The 22545-nt window shown below is 41.4% G+C and overlaps 4 protein-coding genes across 4 annotated transcripts; 1 reads left to right on the forward strand and 3 right to left on the reverse strand. All coding sequences in view use genetic code 11, as the record gives it.

Moving 5' to 3' along the window:
- Positions 1–4604: 4604 nt before the first annotated feature.
- On the reverse strand, positions 4605–4842 carry EGR_02650 (hypothetical protein; the record flags this gene model as incomplete). The annotated part of the gene is made up of 2 exons (XM_024491899.1): positions 4605–4681; positions 4755–4842. 2 exons carry the CDS (start codon positions 4840–4842, stop codon positions 4605–4607), a joined length of 165 nt encoding a protein of 54 aa, XP_024353714.1.
- Positions 4843–7212: 2370 nt separating this feature from the next.
- On the reverse strand, positions 7213–12780 carry EGR_02651 (hypothetical protein; the record flags this gene model as incomplete). The annotated part of the gene is made up of 4 exons (XM_024491900.1): positions 7213–7292; positions 9975–10089; positions 11105–11137; positions 12709–12780. 4 exons carry the CDS (start codon positions 12778–12780, stop codon positions 7213–7215), a joined length of 300 nt encoding a protein of 99 aa, XP_024353715.1.
- Positions 12781–16912: 4132 nt separating this feature from the next.
- On the reverse strand, positions 16913–18743 carry EGR_02652 (Transmembrane protein 194A; the record flags this gene model as incomplete). The annotated part of the gene is made up of 2 exons (XM_024491901.1): positions 16913–18403; positions 18735–18743. The coding sequence occupies 2 exons, from the start codon at positions 18741–18743 to the stop codon at positions 16913–16915; spliced, it is 1500 nt and encodes a 499-aa protein (XP_024353716.1).
- Positions 18744–19577: 834 nt separating this feature from the next.
- Positions 19578–20453, forward strand: EGR_02653 (Golgi phosphoprotein 3-like protein; the record flags this gene model as incomplete). The annotated part of the gene is made up of 2 exons (XM_024491902.1): positions 19578–19992; positions 20029–20453. The coding sequence occupies 2 exons, from the start codon at positions 19578–19580 to the stop codon at positions 20451–20453; spliced, it is 840 nt and encodes a 279-aa protein (XP_024353717.1).
- Positions 20454–22545: the final 2092 nt, after the last annotated feature.

Genomic DNA, 22545 nt, shown 5'->3' on the forward strand with positions numbered 1-22545 from the left:
CGCATCATTCATCTGACCCATTTTTCACTTTTCGGGATCGAAATTTGCTATTGTAGGACTACAAAATTAGTCATACAAAATTAGACACCACTTAATTTGAACGAAGGTAAACAGTTCGGCGACTTGTCACCGTACTTTTTAAAAGAGTCAGACCTTTGGTTTAGTGGGCCTTTGCACGTGTATTGTTCACCATTTAGGCAAATGACGATCATTCATCGAGAAATTCACACATGAATTTGCTTAAAAACGTTCCTCTGGACAACAATGAGAAGTTTTGAGGCAGTGGGGAAGGTTCGGGAATAAATAGCGAAATCCTTCACTGAATTGGAGGACGTTATAGATCAAGTCCGGACTTCCGAACACATTCTAAGGAGTGAAAATTTCTTTCATTTTTCGGCACGCTTCCATCCTGCATTGCTGCACTCATCCTTCAGTGGCTAACTGCTTCGTCTTCGACAATCCCAATTCTCCGGTGCAACTAAAGCACCCTAGGTCACCTGGGATGTCCTGATTTTTCGTGAAGGATTGCCTTCGCTGTTGCCACAGAAATATCAGCCCTCCACGCAGTTTCAATGCAGGTGTTGCGTCGACTACTTAGGATTGGGCATCTCGCTCAATGAATTGTTCACGGCAATGAACTCTGGACTATGGAAGTGGGTTAAGAATCATTTTGCCCACAATCTCTAGAATCGTTACTGACGGAGGAACGATGCAAACAGTCTTTGGAACGTCTGCATCATTCAAATGTCTTACTGTCAAACAACCTGCGATATAACTACGACACCAAATAAAATTTCAAGTCTGTCGTGCATCACCGCGCGCTTTACCTCTGCTGCTGCCGTTGCTGGCTATCTTGAACAGTGTCTAGATTGAACAGGCCTACTTGGGACATGCACATTTGCTCACGGCACTGGAAGTAGGAAACACTCCGTGCTCACTACTGGTTGTGCAACATTCTACCTCTCTTAAGTCATAAGTACCGGTTTGACGTGAATACCATTCGTATGTTGAATGTTGAGAAAATTGACATGAAGGAGGAGCGAGGATTCACACCACCGCTAAACTCTTAGCCGATGACTTTTAGTGCCTCCGAAATCTTAATTGCCCACTTTCCCGTGTTTTTACTACAAGTTTACGGTATGGCTTCCAAACGATTCTCAAAGTGTTGGTACATTAGCATGAATTATTAACTAGTGGAGGCATTATGACACTGATCCCATCAATCATCGGTATCCTCCACGGCCTCGTTTCAGCCCGAGTGCCTTTCTGGGTCAAAGCTTTGATAAAGAAGAAGAATAAGAGGTTGAAGGTAAATATAAATGACAATTTTCGTCAATATTTGACGCTGTGGATTGAAAGGTAGAAAAGTCAAATTGGTTGATAAAATCCAAACTTAAGAAGTCGTTAGTAGCAGAAACCAGACCCTTGGGTTTGTAAATCCTCGAGACAAATTAGTTTTACCTAAAACCAAAGAAGTGGTTAGTTATGAACGTAGTTGCCCTAAATCAAGGCTGTAACATTTTGAGATCTGATGACAGGAGAACTGGGAGGCAGACGCCCTTCAGAAGGGAAAATTTCCCATTAATTTTTGGAGCTATAGAGCTATTCGTCTAAATTAAAACTTGCTGTTGAACAATCGCATCCCTTCCACACTCTACTGATCATACAGAAAATGTTGCCTCTTTTTTCTTCTTCACTCAAACTAGCAGAATGTTAATTTCCAGCAGCAATCAGTGGCTTCCGTTGCCACCCATTTCTTCGAATGCATAAAATTGGCGACCGCATTATCTTGAACGGCGGTGACTCATCGGGTCAAAGATAAAAATCCTTCTCCTTCCAGTTTATGGTTGTGACAGCGTACTCACTTTTGACACCACGAACAAGATTAAGTCAGGTGACATAACCAGTAAATAGGTTGATTACCACACAACTTCAAAACATGTTCATGGTTGTTTAACTTGTCGCTGTTGATAAACGGCTCTACACTCCTTACTTATGCTGCCATTGTTCTGGCTCCTTTGTACGTTAATAACAAAGCTAACACATGCTGTCCTGGAGTAGCTTGAGAGCCCCATCAGGGCTGCAGAACTCACTTCGAGATTGACGATTCAGATTTTGCAGAGAGGAGGCACCTACTGTTGATGGATGACTTGCCAAAGAAGAACCGCCGAAATTGTGCCGATGATTTATAAACATGGTGAAGTCAAGCTCCGAGTAACGCTTAGCAATGAGCAAAACCGGATTCAACCGATGTTGAAATGGCCAAAAAGGGACTTTTACAATACCCACAGGAAGATCGTGGTTGATGACCACAAGCTTGTCACCTAATGGCATCATATGCGTCCAAAAGTTGAGCACTACCCATGCAGGCGCAGCCCCAAAATGCTGTTTTAATTTAACGGATTGGCTTACATTCCAAGCCTGTAGGCAAGAAGTAAAAGCCCGGAGCGATTATTTAACTCTTCAGAAAGTAGATTAGCCATTCTCGGAATGAATTAGGTCGAATAAAGGAATAAATCATTTCCGGAAATCGTTCACATTTTCTGCAAAAACGTGAAAAAAAGCCGAAATTTTCTCGGGGCAGGATGGATGTTTACTTTTCCGTAGTAAAAGAAGGAAATTTGAGAATCTGCTAAAAATAACAACGACAGGTGTGCCGCCGTCAGTCGGAAACGAACAGTAAAAAGCAACAATTTCTCCCTCTCTTTCTCTCCGATTGTCACGATGCTGATTAATAGACTTTACGAAAAAGCTGCGTTTCTTAATCCCCCGATTAATCTGGCAAATGGGATATTAAAACGGATTTAGGGAAAGCGCTTATTTAAGCATCTCCTGGACGCCTATTCTAATGGCAATCATTGGGGGGCTGTCAAGGGTGCAATATACCATCTGCCATGACAATCTGGTTGATGCCTGATGCCCGGTGGATCCACCTTGTTTCCACTATTCATGTTAGCAGTCCGGAGTGTAGCAAAGTAGATTTTCTATCAACGCCTTAATGGGCTACTTTAATTCGTGATCCGAGCCGAATCAGTAGTCGTTAACTTAAGTTGGAGAAATCTGTAAACTTCACAAAACAAAGTGCAACTTGTGATAATTCGTAGCATGCTGTTTTTGTCTGGAATGTAACTAAAATGTAGAAATTATTTGGAGAAGACGGCCCTCAAAACTAATAAATGGAAAAGGACTTGTATGTTGTTTTGAATGCTCCCTGTCGAAAGTAGCACAAAAGGAGGCAAAAAAGTTTGATGGTTCGCTTGAATTTTCAGGTATTTACTGTCTGGATTACTTTGACAATTTATTTAACTCTTCGCTTCATTTTTGCGGGGCTTGAGGCTCAGCTCCTGTACTTCCCCGGGCGGCATGGCCTCCGCAACACGCCAGTAGCCCCAGCCCCCGCCTCCACGTGGTCAACACACTTTCTCCCCGAGTACTGTCACCTTTCGTCTTCAGGGAAGTCTTGGGGCTCTACAAGTATGCCTTAAACATCTAGTGAGTGTTTTAACGTCATTTCGGACTAAAAAGTGAAAAAATTTGCGTAGCCAACACATGCTGTACCCAAGAAAATTATTCCGGCACACCCAGGTCGCCTAAAACTCCTCAGCCGTCAACCAAATTAATTACTGAAGATAAACAAAATTTGCATCTTTGACCTTTTTATGTTGTTATTATTTGCAAAGCGGCGTTTGTTGGTGGGCGTGTACGCTATTAGGATTTTTTGGGAAATAATTTAATGTTTATCTGCCTACTTAATTTGTTTTTGCATGCAAAATTCATTTGGACAGGCCTGACACACAACTCATGAAAAAAAACAGGCGCGTTAGCGTGCAAGTTAATGAAATGTTGGAGTCGAAAAAATGACTGTGGTCTTTACGGCTTGACTATTGGGCGAGTGAAAAAAAAAGACTTTGAGTTTGTAAATGCACCCGGCATTCTTCGGTGCCTCTTCCCATTTTCTAGTTGCAAATTAGTCAAAATTGTTATGCTATAGTACAAACGGCGATTTACCATTTAGATTTTGCGTTCCAACAGCATATGATTCGTTGGATTTGCCACTTCACAGGGGTGTGGGAAATGCTACTGAAGTGGACAATTTAGTAGCACTTGAAAATTGACTCTTGTGAGAAATTTGAAGATGTGAATAGACAATGTCAGTTCCGAAAACATCGCTGGGATTGTGTTTATTTGAATCATCGTCAGCGCTTTCAATCTCGTTATCACCAAATTCAAGCAAAGTGACAAATTGTCGAAAAACAGGCAGACAACTCATACTTTGTCATGAATGGCGCTATTATGGTACAAAAAAACAACCGGAAAAACCCAAAAAAGAACTTATTAGGAACAAAATTAAAGGTCTAGTTGAAAAAGTTATGATTATAACGGATATCAGAAAGCAGAGTAAAGGCTTATTCGGCTATATTTTGAGAGTTATGCCATCGTTAACGTCCAGTGCGCTGGCTTGGAAAAAAACCACCGCTTTTATTCAGGTCTATGTTGGTGGAAAAAGGTTGGCGCTTCATTTCAGGCTTAAAAAAAGCCACTATTCGTACAAAAAAATTTTGAACTGGGGGTGGACGACGCGTGCTTGCCCGTGGGTGTGTGCGTTAGCACATGGGGACATCTCCAAGTCGAAGAGACACGCGCACGCCCTCGAGAGAAATCGTCCAACCAGTGGCACAAACTAACGGATGGACGGACGGACAGAGGGGAAGCTAAACAGTCAATTTTGCTGACGCACGCACTCACGCACGTACGCACGCGCACGTTTCCATAATCGAAAGCAAGGGGCAGATAGAGGTAGAGAATGGCAAAAAGGTCGCATTGAGTTGTATTTTTACGCATCCGTTATGTCCGGCTCCCCTGTGTGTGTGCATTTACCATGGGTGGGCAAAAGAGAGCGAGGACGAGACATGGGGATGTGATTGGACAAGAAGACCGCCTAGGCTACGACTCACCGTGCATAAGATGGAATCATGGCCATTTACGTTCTTTAGTTCACGTTAGAAAGAAGTAAACAGTACTCTTTGCTCTTTGCACAGTGAACTGAAGTAAGATTTTGGCTCAGTATTCCGTTATTTAAGGTTCCGAATAAATCCAGCTGCCATGTTTGTGTGCACTTTTTGACATCCAACATGGGTGTGGTCTTTTAACTGTGATAGAAATTGGTAAGGTCAGAAGTGTGAGAACCAGTTTATGTATTTTGAAATCTAAAAAATACCTTTTATGAGAAATGTGTTGCGTGGAATACTCGAACACTAAGCTATTTAACTCGAATATACGTAGCACAATCACCACTTTTTACGCCATTGTAAGTCGCATCTCCTAAAAGTATCCTGTCAAAGTACTGATTCGGGATTCTATGGGAAAATCTAACACAATGACTGCTAAATAACGCAAAAATAGATTTTTCAAAATCTAGCACAGACATCATTTCGAATTAAGACATTGTAGTCATTCGATTTGCCAAAATGGAAAGTAGTTCCAGCATGAATAGAACTCCAGCAATATATGCTGATTTTATAAAAGTCGGCTTTTTTGGAATCATTAAATACCCGCCCAAATAGCCTAAGCTACTGGAGACCTTGAAGCGAGCTTGAAACAAATGATGATATTATTTTTACTCGTTTTGTGTGCGTGAAAAATAATCCCTTGTTTGCTTTGACGAAAAAATCCAGCATAGGTCTAATTTATTCAACAGTAAACTCCTTGGCACAATGATAAGACCGTTTTGTTGTTGAGGCAAAGTAACTGGACAAAGGCAAACAGGAGGTCGTTTTTTCGCGTTACAAAAGTTAGCACACACGCGCTTGTTTGGCAGGATGGTAATTAAAACGGTTAAAGATGAATTTTATCTTTTCTCTTCAAGGTAAATGAAAGATCAACTATCTGTCTAAGCATGTTTAGGAGTAGTCGTTTTGCGAATTTAAAGCTGCAGCAGAGCAGTGTAACGCATTTACTAAGAGACTGCCAATCTCGGCGTCAACGGGGCGTTTTGCATATTCTTTCTCTTAATGTTTGGCCATTACAAAATAAATATTCGTTCAGATCGTTGGTAAAGCGAGCAATATTCGTTACTGTCATGCGTTTTATTGCGCATTAACTACGGGGCAATAAATAGTGGTAAAATACAATGAACCCGGCTCCTGGTCGTGCCTACGATGCCATGAGTACCAGCAAAGATCTTCCTGCAGCCATTATCTCCTCTCGCTCAACAGCACTTAGAGAGAAACAAAAGCGAATGGGGAGGGCTTTTGCGCAGAAAAAAATTAAAAAACCCGACATTTTGAGGGGAGCTGGTGGAAAGTGGAAGCAAAACAAGAACACAAAGTAAAGTAGAAGACATAAATGCGGTAAATATGCTCTCTTTCGTTTTCTTTGACATTTACTTAGCTAATCTCTTAACACGGTAAAAAGAAGCAATTTTGTCGCGGTTGCAGCCTATCTACCTTTGCGGCTTCGAAGACAAAATGAATAACTAGAGTCCAGGGTACGACGGCCAATTGAGCCCTACTTTTTAACTAAATGCACCTTGTTTCATACCGTTTTTATTGTTTTTATCGACTAGGTAGAAGTATAAAAGCAAAATCAGGCTAAAAAAACATTTTGCTGTTATTGTAAAAATAAGTACACCAATAATACTTAAGTGCGCGCAAAAAGACGCTTTGTGTATCAGCATAAACAATTCCTATTTTTTCAAACCAGTTTTGGCCTTTCTTGCATTTTTCATTCACTGAATGCAAATAACGGTGCTAAGCAGCGTTTATCACTTCCTCGCCCCAAAGTAATTTTTTATATTCATCACTAATTGAGCAGTATACTTGTCGAATAAAAAAAACCTCCATCTGAGCTGCGCTTTTAAATGGTTGGGTGAACACCTACTGAAACGTGCAAAAGTAGTGTAGTTTGACCATCAAACGCAGTCATTGTAAAACACCGGTGTGACGGACCACTTTTTCGTTGCACTTACTCGTTTTATCGTGCAGGTAGCATGGCATTCTGTCCATGATATCTGCTACCAAACCATCAGTGCCTCCACGCATTCTGAGGCTGCACCTGAGCTCACAATTCACGCAACATTGCCAGGTAGGACTGGAGTGTCCAAAATAATTTAGCCTCAGAATAATCAACAAATGATGTCATTCTAGTAACCATTGGTCACTATGTATTTGTAGGTTGCCAGTCTTGACTAAGAACAAGGAAATCGTAAGCGACTTAAATCGGTGAAAGAAAAAATAGCAGTTCCATCATGATAAACACACTATGAGCATAATTTTTGTGTAGGTAAGAATTTTCTTTAAATATTCGGAATGAAACGAAATTTAATTTAGCTGGTTTCTTTCAGATCAGGTAGAAGTCGAAAGCTGTCGGAGAGAAACAACCATTAAGTGGTACTTTTGACTGGTTCTCACCACCTTACCCACAACACTTAACACAGAGAGCTTATTTTGCTTGCTGCAAGCATTTGTCCTAGGCATCAGTATAAAAACAGTAACATCAAACAAAAATTAAGCAACACAAAGAAAAGGCAATTTTCCAAAATATTTCTCACTAGATGGGAAAATGCAAGGGGAGCGGCTCTTGATAATTAAACAGTAACACTTATTCAGCAAGTGTCTAATATCGCAAACAATTTTAATGCAATTTTGGTTCTTCTGGGAGGATTTTACGTTAAATTACTACGTCTAATTCATGAGTACTTCCACTAAAAGCAGGTTTTGTCGCTACCCTTCATTGTTTAGTAAATATTCCATTACAAGGAAGAAAGAAGTTAAAAAGATCGATGTATTCTGTTTTGAACCTCTCAAAAACCTTACTGGGGACACACGCACTCCCTTCTCCATTAGAACAGATTCCTTAGTTTAAACACTCAAATTAGCATAAGCTTATGACCTACAAGCCGCCAAGCGAGGATCTGCTGTTGAATACATGAGATTGGTGTTTTTGCGTGGAATCATCGACAAGTGTGCAGGAAATGGTCCGCTTTAGCGAGACACACTCTTGGAACGCATGACTTAGCGCGTTTTCCAGCAATAAGAGCAAAAATTTGATCCAAATGACGGAAATCGCTTTAAAATACAGGTTGTAAGATATAGTTTTATAGAAATTTTTACCCTAACACTCCAGTACCTAACTCTCAGGGCGCTAAACGAGGATCTTTTGCCACCTCAATCAAACACCGTAGGAATCAAGAGAATGGGCAACTTACTTGAATTCATTTTATTCAAATCGAGCGCCCGTACTCAGTTCCATAGAGCACTTTTCTGCCGCACGTAGCAGACGGCCTATTTCAAATGCATGCCGGGTGGATGCTTTACTAGTCAATCCCTAACAGTAGTCAACCCACACCCAATCGTTTTATGCTGCTAAGATACAACTACTTATTACTTAAATTTTACTCTGAAGAAGAGATAAACTCTTGGAGATCCCGCATCTATGCGTTAAGTCATTCTAGATGCTACCCACAGCTCTACAGCTATCAAGAGCGACCTATTCCATTGTTGAGCGCACATGTGGAGCAACCACACTGTTCATTTGGGTTTATTCCATAACAGTTAATAATTTGCCTCTGGTATACTAATTTTATTTGGAGGTGTCTCGAATGTTCCCTTAGTTCTTCTCACTTAAAGGGGCTCCATGAAAGCAATTCTCGGATTGCCTAGAGCCAACCTGATTCTATGGAAGTTTTAGACCCCAGGGTTGTATTAAACGATCCATACCCTTATGTGTGGTAAATTTGAGACAAGCAATGCGGAATCAGCTATTTAATCACCACGACCCGACACCCCCCCCCCCTTACTAGGAAAATCCTGCCACCTTGCACCCGCTCCATTCGACTCTGCTGACATCATGTAGAAAACTCCTCATTTCCAAACCTTTCTACCCATCTACCTGTCCGCCCATTATGTGGGGATGCAAAGGTGTGAACACTAATTTTTTCCATTCTCTCTCCCCCTTTTTCCTGACCTTTCTACATCCAACGCACGCTCTTTCGTGCATGTATTTGCATGTTTCGACGTTTTCTAGCCTTTTAAGCATTCGCTTCACTACTCTGCAAACTAGTAACAGGTGTGTGAGCAGTTGTTTTTGACCCCACTTCGTTTTAAAACGCAAGCGCACACTCCTTCTTTCCTTGTCAAAGTGTTCTTCGTGCTTCTGCTTTGCTCCCAGCGACTTTTCTTACAATGCCTTCACACAGGACAGAAGAAATCAGTGAACGGGTGATTAAGAGGAAGAGATAGAGACAGAGACAGTAATGCCGACGGTGATAAAGTGGTCAATACACAGGGCTCACACACAAACCTATGTCGATGCGACGCGACACTGTGAGTGTAGCTAGGCAATTGTGTTGCATAATAATTATTTCGAAAAAAAGAACTTTCAAAAGCTACAAATCGGCAAGTTATTCTCGTATCTTGGCGAAACGGGAACAATAAAGAGAAGTAGTCTCCCACCGAATGGCATGCTGGAATATGTTTCTACATTACTACTCTATGGAGACTGGCTACGTTGAAGACTATTTTGTTCCTAAAGGCACCATTTAATTTGATATCCATGGTACTGTAATGATTTGGTTACGTTGGGGAAGTTCGGGTCCATTTGACTCTTCATTTTTCTCAGTATCAATTTCACAGTCAATAACCTACTACAGCTGTGTTCTAGATGAATCCCCTAGTAAAATCTTGCACTAAACGCTTTTGGAGTCGGTTTAACCATGATTTTCCAACGCAAACCGTCACCGTTCGTTAATCTAGAGCGTCCCTTCAATCATCATTTAGAAAAGTGCCCTCGCTCTCTGTGCTTCGGGAGAGTGTGAATACACTGAAATGTGAGACTTTGACCGTCATGGAAGAACCCAGTCCGATATATATAATTTGGGTATATACGCAGAGGTGGTATGTGGGTTGATGGGAAAAGTCATACACAATCGCCGTCACAATTCCTTTTGAGGCGAAAAAGAGGCACGAATAACTAACCAGAATGTATTTCAATGCAATTAAGAAGAAAAATTGCTTGCATTTCTTCGTAGCGAATTAGGAAAGATTTAAAGCCATGGTATTTGCTCTTATCCACCACCAATGCTTTTCCATTCTTTGAAACAAAACTTAGCAGAATTTGACCGGATTCCTCTAAGAGTTACAAATTCTTTCCTTCCATAGGAACGCTAGTCCCAAATTGTTCATTATTAAAAAAGGGTTTTAGCAGAAATAATTTTACAAAAAAAGAAGAGGACTAGCAGTCAGTCGTGCCTGAACACGTAATACGACCTTTCAGTCTGGCAGGCTAACCGTAAGTGCAGTCTAACATAAGAGATGTCACCAGACGTGAAGGTGGATGCCAAATCCACACAAAATTTGCCTCAAAGAAATCATTCAAAACGCATCCGCGTCTGAGTGCTCACTACTAGAGCAAAGTGGCCTCTATGAATAAATTGCGAAGTTTGACAATGTTCATACCACTGTGGTGGATAGAATACTCCAGGAGTTAATTCGGAAGCTTTGAAACGAATCGACAATGGGAGAAAAAACGGTCGAAGAGATTACAGAAAAGCTGAATGTGAGTGGTCTGATAAACGATAATCGTAAGATTAGCAAACATACTCATCAAAGAAACTGGCAAAGGGACGAAAACGTAGGGGACTAAATGCCCACTCCCAAAACCCGGCCCGTCATCATGATGAAAAGTAAAAATAAAGAAAAGATTATGCACGTAGCCTTGAGACGTAAAGGTCTGAAGAGTGGCAAGTGTCTAAATATGATCTTCTGATATTTCGAACAATCAGGAAACAAACGAGATGCTGGGGACTACGAGAAATCAAGAAAAGCACTCAATTCTCACGAGGTTGAAGAGACCGATTATCAACATAAAAATGAAATTATTCTCAGACAAAGAACATCCTGCGCCTAGGTCATCGTTTTCTACTCAATCACCGCAACCAGGCATTACAAACGGGCAACGAACACAAGTCCCATCGGGAGGGGAAGTCGAACGTCACATTTAGGTGATGCAGGCAAAGAACTCGTGAGTACTGTAAAGAGGAATCGTTGATCCCTCCTAAAGGACACCCTTGAAAACGACTCTGATGTAGGACAGTGGAAGAGCTTACACGGTTCCGATCTTTCATTCCACTTAGCCATTCCTAAAACTGATGAAGAATCAAATGCCTGTTTAACTACCCAAACCAATTTTGTTGCCATTATGGCAATTTTTGATCAAATCACAAATGTGAACATGCATCTTCTCCTCTCTAGCGATACTCGCGATTATATTTACGAAGGGTGCTACAGGAGGAATGGGAAACGGTTGTCTTGACAAAAAAGGAGAGAGGTCTAGCCACTGTGTCAATAACATTTTTTTATCGGGGGAATAAATACCATCCTACAAGATCTTCGAAATGATGAATAGGAGTGTGAGCTGGAGGTGGGGGGAACAAAAGGCGGCGAGACGTCCCGTGGTGCGCTGTGGAATTCGCCATCAAAACAGTCGAGTGGATAAGTAGAAGGAAAACGCCAAAAATGTCAGACACCCAAATGACGCAGTTGAAGTGCTACCTTCGGCTTTTTTTATTCGGTGCGTTTACAAAGCCGTTTTTTAGTTTATGCAAAAAGTGATTAATTGCTCCACTTTTGCACTAATCACATCCGTTACCGTGATATTTGGACTTAATTTTCCAGTTCTTAAAATCCCAACTCCCCCAATAGATTTCTATTTGAATTTTTTTTTCTCCTGAAAGGTGGTGCTGTTAGAATGACTTTATTTCCTACTTTTAGCATCTTAAGACCTAGTTCGAAGCAAGAAATGATCATCTAGTTAGAGTACTTAGTAAATCAAATAAAAAGTAGAATCAGGCAGCCGTTTAGCCTGAAATGACCTACTGCTCTAGTTGTACTCCGTTGACAGGCATCACAGTTCTTGGAGAATTGACAAATTCAAAGAATTAAGAGTGCTGGCCATCAGAATCCCCTTAAAAGAATTTGAAACTTATTAATCAACAACTGTCAGTGGTGGAAGGTCAACAACGTTTCGGGGTTTGTTCAGTTGTGGCAGATAATCAACAAACGTAGTTTAAACTTCGATGCTACCTCCAGCCCAGCTTCCCACTCTGTGTCAAATAAAACAGACGGGTTAAGAATTTGAAAACTACCACTTCTAGTTCCATTACCTCACAAAGCCAAACACTTTAACAACACCTTAAAAGACAAAAGTGAGTACCTAAAAGATTGTACCGGGTCGCAAGTTCCACATTTATAATTTTTATTGGAGACGGAAGGAAACCAAGTGTTGGGGGTGGCTCCATTCCATACTAGACATCGCAGCTATCCAGTCGGTGAAACTTATTTAAAGCAAATAATGCAATTTCAGCCGTACTTATACATTTAAGACCGTCAGAGGTCGGGACAGAAAAAATGCCTAAATTTAGCTAAGAACGCGTCCTCTTTTATAGAAACCTGTAATGTTACCCTTTACCTCACCCTAAGTTTTATCACTGGATCACCTTTTGGAAAGTAAACTGGCTTATCAAAACCAGGTCGACTTTGGGAAACACCTAAGTAGATTGAGCTATTGCCGCCTATAATGCAACAAATATAAGCCGCACTGTCAGTGAAAAGAATACGAACCGAAACGAGGTGATTTCAAAGCGATCTACTCGACCATAAATCATCTTTGAGAAAAAGCGCTACCGAAATTCTCCACCGCATTTCAAAATACCTTAAAATATATTGTCAATTTTTGAAAAGGCATGTTAAAATTGTAGTGCATTTTAGCTGCTGATGGTGTCATTGTTGTTTCCAGGCGTCATGAAGCCCAAGAGGTCGGTGATTTATGATTTGCGTAGTCAACCTCCTTGTGGTTTTCTGTCCCACTTATACTTTCTTGGCAAGTGAACCGGAGCACGGTGGCGGAACAAGACGATCACAGGAGTCAGCGCCTAATTCAAAGGCTAAATGCGTGCACACGTGTGACAATGCGTCGAATCATGAGACCTACTTATGCACAATTTGGAAAAAGAAACGTATGCATTTCCCGCCTCCTAAGACGGCTCCTTTTAGGTGGACAATTGAGTAAATTATGTGGGCATTTCGACAATGAAGACTGACGAAACGCTTCTGCGATAAAAATTACACTCCTTTATTAAGAAGCAACTTGCTATCAGCGTTAACACACACGTGACGTCGTTTCCTTATCACCTCATGAAAAGTTTCGCCAAACTATGCCGTAACCGGAGTGGTTAGATTTGGAGCAAATCAGACCAGGACATTCACATTCTGGAGATGACAATATCTTTACTGAGCAGCGGTTAGCTTGCTCAAAGAACTAAGGACAACTAGTGTTGAACCACAGTAATAAAACGTCTGGGTAGTTGTGGACACTACTCCCCTGAGAAGCGTTAATGGTTGTTGAAATGACTGGGTTCAATGATTTTGCAGAAGTGTAGTCTCGACTAAATTGGAACGTTTTATACTTGCCCTGCTATTAGAGACCCGAAATTAGAAAAGCGAAGGTGAGGAACTTGACGGTAAGGGGAATATTTCAACTGGAACATCTGTTTTTTTTTGAATCTGGAACAATGTGTAATTCAATTTGCAAAAAAGTGGGAAAATTTATTACCAATTCAAAAGGTAACCATTTATTTTGTAAACGACGGTAAATTACTCAAGACCTTGGACTACTATTGTGAAAAAAAGCTCCTTTTCACAATTAAGCGAATAGAATTTTCACGTCGATTAGTGAAAAGTAGATTTGACAAAATGGAACTCGATCTAATATCTGTTCAAATTATTTTCACCAACAGACTAATTACTGAAATTATGACCACAACAGTTCCGCAAATAGAATAGAAGCACTTTTAACCTATCAAGGGAACTCTGATGATAGCATAAAATTTGATCTCCTTTCTTGAAAAGTGCAAAAAAAGGATCGCAAAACAAAAGACACCAGCACTTTTCCAGTATTGGTTTGCGGTGCCGTCGAGCTAATTGCCTCCTGATGGAAATCAGTTTCACTAGCCCAGACGACATTAAATATTCCTATTACTAGAAGGTAATTATATGTTCAAATACCTAAAACAGATAATTCCAACAGGTGTAATCGCTGGAATATCTGCACCACGATAAAAGGCATCACAACTATGAGAGGAGAATATAGTGGTGGTAACCATAATAAGTTGGCATGAAAAAGCCTGCCCCTGACATCGTCATGCATCACCCATTGTCAGAACCACAAGTTTCTCAAGTCAACTTGGGGAAGGGTGAAGTATGAATCAGATTAACTTCGCTGATAAGGTTAATCTAGCAAGGGGTGAAAAAAAAAACAAATCGACTTTTTCGTCTGGGCCTCCAGCACATTAGCCTGACAGGATATTAATTTAAGTGGAGGAAAAAGGGCTTAACGAATGCTGGGTTATGTCGACAGCAAATTCGATTACAAAATGCTGTTTCAGAAGCCATTCAACCACTCAGCCTATCAAACGCCGCTTTGGGTAAACACCGCTTTCTAGAGGAAGCAAAACCTACAGACTCTCAGCCAGTGGTAAAGTCGTCTTATGGAACCAAAAATGGGAAATATGCATCACTGAGTTGAAAGTGTTAATAATGAGGAGCCATTTACAGCACAGTTATCCATGGCTCACTATTAGCCAACTAAGTCCCTCATATGATTCACAACGACTCTCATGTCCAAAATAATACGAAACCTATAAAGCCATAACATTGACTTAAGGCAAAAACTGAGGGAAAAGCGTATTTAAAGTATTTGTGGTCGATGGGTAGTTGATTTATGTGTATATTTGACCAAGTGGGCCTTTCCGCACTTCCACGAGTTGACTCCCAAAATAGCAACATGAAGAATCCTTCATGCCACCTCTATTGCTTGTCTTCTGGCCATCCTGTACGTCACGAATAAATTCGCCACCACGCTTGCTTGTTTTGTACCGCCTCCAAGGCCAACTCAAGAGCCACACTGGTGGAACTGTTGGCGAGTTGCCGACTGAACAATGCACAACAAAATTGGAAAAGAAAGGCAACCGCCATTAATAAAAGAATTTGTAGCAGCTCACAACAAAAGAAACGGCAGAACTGTGTCGATACTTGCCAGCCAACTCAATTTCAAGTTCTGCATAATGGCTAGCAATAGAGACTAGGATCTAACCGAACGAATTATGGTTATGACCTGAGAAGAAGCTATTCTTCTGTTGCTTCAAGATAAATTTCCATAAAAAACCAAACGATACGAAATAAGCTTGCTGTAGGGCACCGTCCGGCCTTTGGCACTACTTTAAATAAGGGAGATCTACTCAGTTATCCCATCTAAAACCACGGCCTGTAATATTGAGATAAAAAAACCTTCTTACCAAATCTATCGTCCCAATCTTATTCGTCTCGAAATTGATTAAGGTCTGCTGAAAGACCTACAACAGCAGACACAGAAACATGACCCAAGGAGCACCGAGGATGACACTCAACACAGGGAGGCCGTGAAGTGGGATGGTATTCCTTTTAACCACGTATTTAAATACGTGGATCCTTTCGATCTTCCACGGACCGACCCCTCTTGCCTGTGACATGGACCTGCCCACGCCATCTACGCAGCCAATCTCCCAGCTACATCCAGGCTATTGTCCCTAATAATGCCTTCGGGGAAAGTCAGTGGTTTAGTGCAGTGATACACACTCATTATATCAACAGGAATCAAGGAAAAATCAGCGAAAACTTTCACCTTTATCCACTGCAAAACCTAGCATAGTGGGGACTCCAAACTTCTCAAGGTATACAGGATTTTTGCATCCTAGAATCTAACTACAGTTTTCCCAATGCACTTTATTGTTCTTAGAAGCACCACAAACTTACATTTTCGATTGAGTAGGAAGTGGGATTAAGCGCACTTCTGCAACGATTAGATTTAGTATGGCAGATTATAAAATTACGCGAACATGATTTCAAGCGCAGTTCATATCGGTCATCATTTGATTAATTAAGATAGTGAAAAGAAGAAAAAAATAGGGAAGAGAAGGAAACGAACCATGCCGAGAACATGAAGTTCGATGGGGGGAGAGGGAGCGGAAAAAAGAAGACTACTGACGGAGTGAGTGAATAAATGTATTGAAGCAAAAAAGTGCTTTCGGGTGCATGCACGTGCGCACCGAGTTCTGCTGTTAAAAAGATGCAACCCAAATCATTCCGGAGAAATCGCATTAATCTTGATGCGAAAATAATCACAAGAGCGGACGGGGGCAAAGAAGTGCAGACCAAAACTCAGACCCGTGTATCGTTCTACTTCACTGCTGCTGCAACTTAACCGTGTGAGAAATGGGAAAACAGGTGAACAAGAATATGGAAGCGACTCCATGTGCTTGTTCGGCATCACTACTTTTAATGAGGCAAATCCTTATGCTATGCAGAGAAGATATATCCTACGATGGCTTTCTTACACGTCGGAAAGTGGGTTCATGATAAGTGAACAAAAGGTCCATAAAGCCAACAGTATAAGTGACACTAACGAGCTCCATGTTACCAGAATATAGGCCAAATTAAGAGAGATTGAAAAGCCGTACAATTAAATACGTACATCACTTAATTGCACTTACAAGTATTCCCAAAAATTCATCGAAAACCGCAAAATTATTTATATTGGGGAAATTATGGAATGGTTTCCAACATTTTAACGCATCAGGTGGACACTAGGGGTCCATTTATCATAAAAACGTACTACAGTCTTCCGGCAATTCGAAATGGACGTCAGTTCAAACACATTCCAAAACACTGTTGAACCTCACCGTCGTTTGGTCAGGAAGATTAAAACTGGTACTTACATTGCATAAGTAACCTTGAACACAGAGTAACAAAAAGGACAAGCAACAGTACACAGGAACACTGGTGCGAAAATAATTTTTATGAGAATAGAACGCAATTTTATCTCAACCATCTTCCTCATCATCAGTTAAAACAGCGTCCTGCATCACTACCCAGCCAACTTTACTCCTGCTTTTCGGTGATCTTGACGAAGCCGTCTGCCATCGTCTTGATGTCGACCTATTTGACCCTACACGGGGGACGGGTGAAAACACATACCCGTTACCATCCCAGTAGGCCTCCGTGTATCCAGTTGCATATTCATCATCCTCCTCCGCAAGATAGACATAACCCCCGTAGTTGGATGTCGAGGGGGTGCCATGAAAGCCGCTTCCCGGTGGATGCCACACAGGTTTCCTACTTTGCTTATTATAAGGCGATGAGGATGCGCATGGGGCGGGCAAAAATTGGCAGTTTTCCCATGAAGGATCCCGTGGTGGTCTCCTTCTTTTGCCTTTCGGATGCGTAGTAGAGGTATAGGAGACCATAGCCAGAGCTGCACCAGCAAACACAGCACGCATCACCAGTGGTGACACTGCTAACAGCAAAGAAGGATTAATGTTGAACCACACCTTAGCATATTGTGCTGTTAGATGGATAATATCTGTAAGTATCGGCAACTGTGAGGGCAGATGAGGTGCAGAGGCTATGAGGAGAACAGCAGCGGTGCGAATAAGCACTTGGAGGAGGGTTCGGGTTCGTGGAAAGTTCCGGATAAGTTGTTCTGGTAGACCAAACCAGTAGAGTATGGCACAAGAGATCAAAGCCGTTCCCAGGACATAACAGAGTACCCAGCCGACGTTGTTCAATACAAAGCCCCACAGGAGTGAGCGAAGATAGTCTAAGTAGATGAAGAAAAAGCTGAACGCTCCTCCGCCAATGAGCAAGGCACCCTGAAACAGGAGGGTCGCGCGTTTCGGAAGCAGTCGCATGGCAACGAGGAGGATAATCAGAACACTTCCGATGACTGATAAGCTCATGCCGGTGAAATAATAAAAGGCCAGATTGCTGGAGAGAACGGGTGCAATGAAGTAGAGAGCAAAGCCGCAAAGAAGTCGAGAGATTCGGAACCAATCAGTACGCGCCTCAAATTCAACATCAATACCAATTTGGCGGCCGTAATACGTTTTTCCAGGTTGAGAAATAAATGCAACACAGTGTGAGTCGAAACCGAAAAGTTCAATAGAGGCATCTTCACGAAGCTCAAAGTAACCGGGACTGGGGGCGGGAGAGAATGAGAAGAAGGACGACAAAAGAGAGGGAGAAGGAAAATCATGGAGCCAAGGAGAACGGGATCGGAGGTCCAATTCGTTTATAGCAGTAAAGGCGTAAAACGGATAGACTTCCGGTGAAGTGGCATCTACTTTGATGGTGTGACGCTGGAAGGCGCTGAAAACCCACTCGAACCAAGGTGGTCCTCGCAAACACACGACACTGGGACCGAGGCCCGTGAGGATAAGACGTTCGCGTGAACCATACGACAGGTAAGTGGGGGAGAAATCGTCACAGTTCACAAAGGGTAGGACAATGGAGGTAAGGATAAGAATTCCAACATCCTTAAAAGAAAAAAAAACACCAAGTCGGGAACATCACCGATCTTCCAACCCGAAAAAAAGGAAACGAACAAAAATATTAGCAGCTAAATTACTTTAGTTACTTGGAAGTGGCTTAATGTATTGAACGGCACTGCATCACTACACTAGTTTTAGGATGACACTGATACACCCAGGACAGGATTGCGAAGCTAAAACCAGACAGAGAAGCAGGCTACAATGGGATCAGCGAGTGAAACAGCAGTTCATTCAATGTATACTGTAATTGTATGTAAAATGTTTGATTCGCTTAACTACATACTAAGGCTACCTAGATAGCATGAAAACAACATACCAGACGCATCTGAAAATTCAAATAGTTAAAGACATACCATTTGCAAAAGCCGCTTTGTACGCAACCAATAACGTTCATGTGACAGACCTTCTATTAGTTGGAATAGGAAAAGTGCATTTGAAGTAACGAGGATGGCAAATTTTAAAGTGCAGTTTAAGTACGAATAAAAATAAAGTTGCTGGTGTGTTTGGCATGTTTGACGAGAAACTTATGTAGCACTCGATGTGTACTAAGTAATTATGCAAAAGCGCATGCAGTTAATTGGCAAAACTTACCTTTTCAACCGATAGTGAATTGATGTCATAATTTGGGCGCTTCAGCCTTAAGCAGATATCATACAAGGCCAAAGTAGTATGAAAGAAAATAAATTGGCAAGGTACAGAAAGGCTGCATGGCCTTAGGCATTGCCCAGAGACAGTCGCTGAACAGAAATCCAAACCACAGGAGTGTAAACACTTGCTCTGCCAAATAGGGTTAAATACCAGATCATTACATACCCCATCTTCTTTCTAGCGGTTTCACCGAATTTTTTAATAGCTATTCCCTCTACTCTTAGGAGTGTTGAATATTCGGATTCAATTTGGGTGCCCTATTTTTAGAAGAAATAATTTGTCCTTTCTTGTGACCCATTGCTCCTTATGTACTATAAGAAACTACTTATTTGGGCTCTCACTCCAACATTTTATTTTCTTGTGTACCCGTCTGTTATATCCTAGCAATAAAAAATAATAAGCTCAATAAAAGCAAAAAAGTAAGTTTAGTCTGTTGAAATATTGCAAATGATGCGCCCGTTGAAGGGGCCAATTAACGTTTTACAATTCCGCGTGGATAATAGCTACCTAGATGGCCGGGACGGGAGAGACTGTTGTTTTCCGTCGCAATATCAGGCGGGATAGGTCATCAAGTTCAGACGTTAACTCAGCTTTACAAGATGATAAGCAAAAAGGTGATGACTCTAAACAAACACGATTCGCCCTTATGGAGGAAGTTCTACTTCTTGGCCTTAAAGACCGTGAAGGATACACGTCGTTTTGGAGTGATAACATTAGTCTTGGTCTCCGGGGCTGTTTTCTTATTGAGCTGGCTCTGCGAGGTCGTATTACTCTTGAGCCTCCGTCCACACGTCGATTGATTTTGAACAGAAATGTTATTGTAATCAAAAATGTTCCCACGGGTGACATGCTTTTGGATGAAGCACTGCGAACAATAAGCAGTAACAGCCCCGCCGATGTAAAGTCCTGGATTGACTATCTAAGTGGTACGTTCTTCTCCCACCTTATGATGTGATTGTTAGGTGACACCTGGAATCCCTTTAAAATCGCCCTGCAAATGCGAAATGTGAGAGAACGGATAGCAAAAAATCTCGTTGAAAAGGGGGTCTGCTCGACCGAGAAACAGAATTTTATCTTGTTCGACATGACAACTCATCCTCTTATCAATACGCCCGCCAAGCAACTGGTAATACAACGAATAATTGACGCCCTTCTGTCTAATTGGACCACCGATATCCAACGAATGGACAAAAGAATGCTCTCACTAATTGTTGTGTCTCAACGTGCGGATGTTCTAGAAAATGCGTTTTTAACGCTTTCAAACCAGGACTACAACACAGCTACGAAACATGTGAGGACACTGATGGATCTCAATTACAACGAGTACGGTTCCACGGGCACTCCAGCGGATGTTATTTGGGCTGTGTTCGCCGCTTTGAGCTCTTGACCCTCTTCCCTTTCTTGAATGCCCAAACAATTGCCGGAAGTGATAATTTCGTTACAGATAAACCGTAGACTACTTTTCCCTCGTTCTTTGCCTCCTTGTCCGCCCTATTACACCTTTGTACACTTCAGGAAAAGACCCTTCCATTCCATCTTTTCATTCCTTCCCACCCGACTGAATGCGCATTCACCTTGTGACTTTTCTTTTTCTCATTTTGAGGTGGTCATTTATTTTATGTACAAATTTGTTTATTTAGATTTACGTAATTACAAAGTGGTTGCTTCACTTGCACGATTGCTCCGTTTCCTTTTTGTCTCTTGCTACAGGTAAGTCTTTATTGGTAACAAGTAGGAATTTTTTTGCTACTATCGCAATTTCTTTCATCAAATTGCAAGAAATAATGTATACGGGCGTTTTTGTTATTCGGTTCGGAGTTTTTTCTTCTGTTTAATTATGTAGGATTTTTACAGCTAGAATTCCTTCCACTTTCTAGGAAATAGGCAAAAACTTTGCTGGTGTTTTGGTCTTTATTTATTTTTTGCTGCGCAGCTAATGTGTGACTGATTTCTTTCAGCTCTAGGGACTCGTCAATTTCTATGTCTAAGCCCCTTCATGACATGCTTCAAAATTGGTGCCTCCTGCCCCACTTAAAATCCGAAGACAGATTCGCGTTCTGTTGACGCTGAAAATAGTGCAGATGTTCCCCCATTTAAATTATGCCCCGAAGTCGACTTTAGGTCGGTTGGCAATAGGAAGTGATATTTTTGCAACAAGTTCATTTGGTCCATCTGATTTATTACTGCTCCTAATCACTGTGTGGAGCATGGTATGTAAATCAATCTGTTAATTCGATTTTAATGTCTTTATGGGGAGAACTAGTCGTGCCGAACTTTATTATCAATAATAGTAGTAAAGTTCACTTTTCCAGTCTTTAGTTCGGTGCTTACCAGTGGGTTGCCTTTATCCGATAGCGCGTGTACTTTTAGCTTTATTGGCAATGCTCATCATTACACCATCCGAGAAGCCTCCACTCATCACTCATTTCTCCGTTTAGACTTCAGAAAGTCGAGTCGTTTCATTATTCATCTGTTACCTAGATTAGGCAAACACTAGCAGCAGGATGAATATCAGTCAGTCAAGATAGTGGAAAGAGGTGTCATTATTAGAACAAGGGGACGCTTGAATTTTTTTACTCTTTGAGAGGCCCTGGTAGCGAAAACGTTAGTTTTTAGACCTGAAAAAGTGTAATATCACAAGCCCTCTACTCTTCTACCAGAGCTCCCAACGAAATGTCACATTTTTGCTACAATTTTACTCTTAGGTCAATTGTTGGTACAAGAGTCTCTCACTTTAGGTCCCACAGAAAATAACCAGGGAATGAATAATAAGTTTAAGTGAAGAATGTCTAGCCTTCTGTGTTCTTTTGAGTGTTCAGTGTGCTTTAACGAAATCCACTTTCAAATGCATCCGTGCGTGGAACGCTGTCGACATCTCGCAGCTGCGACTTTGAGACCTTGCTTGCGTCAACGTGTTACCTGACCTTAGCTCTGCACTTATTCTTTATTAAAATACCTTTGCGCTCACCTTTATACAAATGTTAGATGTAAAGTTGAAATATTGGTTTCTTTATTATACATTGATGTTCGTACTTACACGGGGTTAGGTTTTTTGTAGCTCTTCGTTTCTAAGGTATAAGTGCTCAACATCCAGCGGTATGATTGACGTGGGCTATTCATCTTTTTCTATCATTCAGTAGAAATTAGTCTTTTAAAAAACATGAAATTTGCTTTGCACTTATTCTCTTTCGGACCTTCGAATTGAAACAAAGATAAGTGTTTTCAAACCGCGGGAGGTTATATTTGATGTACTGTTAGACCAGAACTTTCAAGTGTAACTCATTCATCCTGATTCAAGGCAGAAACCTTCCAACTGACAAAAGGAAAGAACAGATTTTTGGGCGCTTAGTCGACAGAATGACGGCTGAAAATTTCCGCGGTTGAGAGGGTCGTTAACAGGCGCACAGCCATTCCTCGCAACTTCACGCTATTCATTCATGTCTTACCACTTAGCAACTTGGTGTTCCGTCACTGTGCCA

Source organism: Echinococcus granulosus, assembly GCF_000524195.1.
Source record: "Echinococcus granulosus chromosome Unknown EG_S00012, whole genome shotgun sequence".
Taxonomy (NCBI): domain Eukaryota; kingdom Metazoa; phylum Platyhelminthes; class Cestoda; order Cyclophyllidea; family Taeniidae; genus Echinococcus; species Echinococcus granulosus.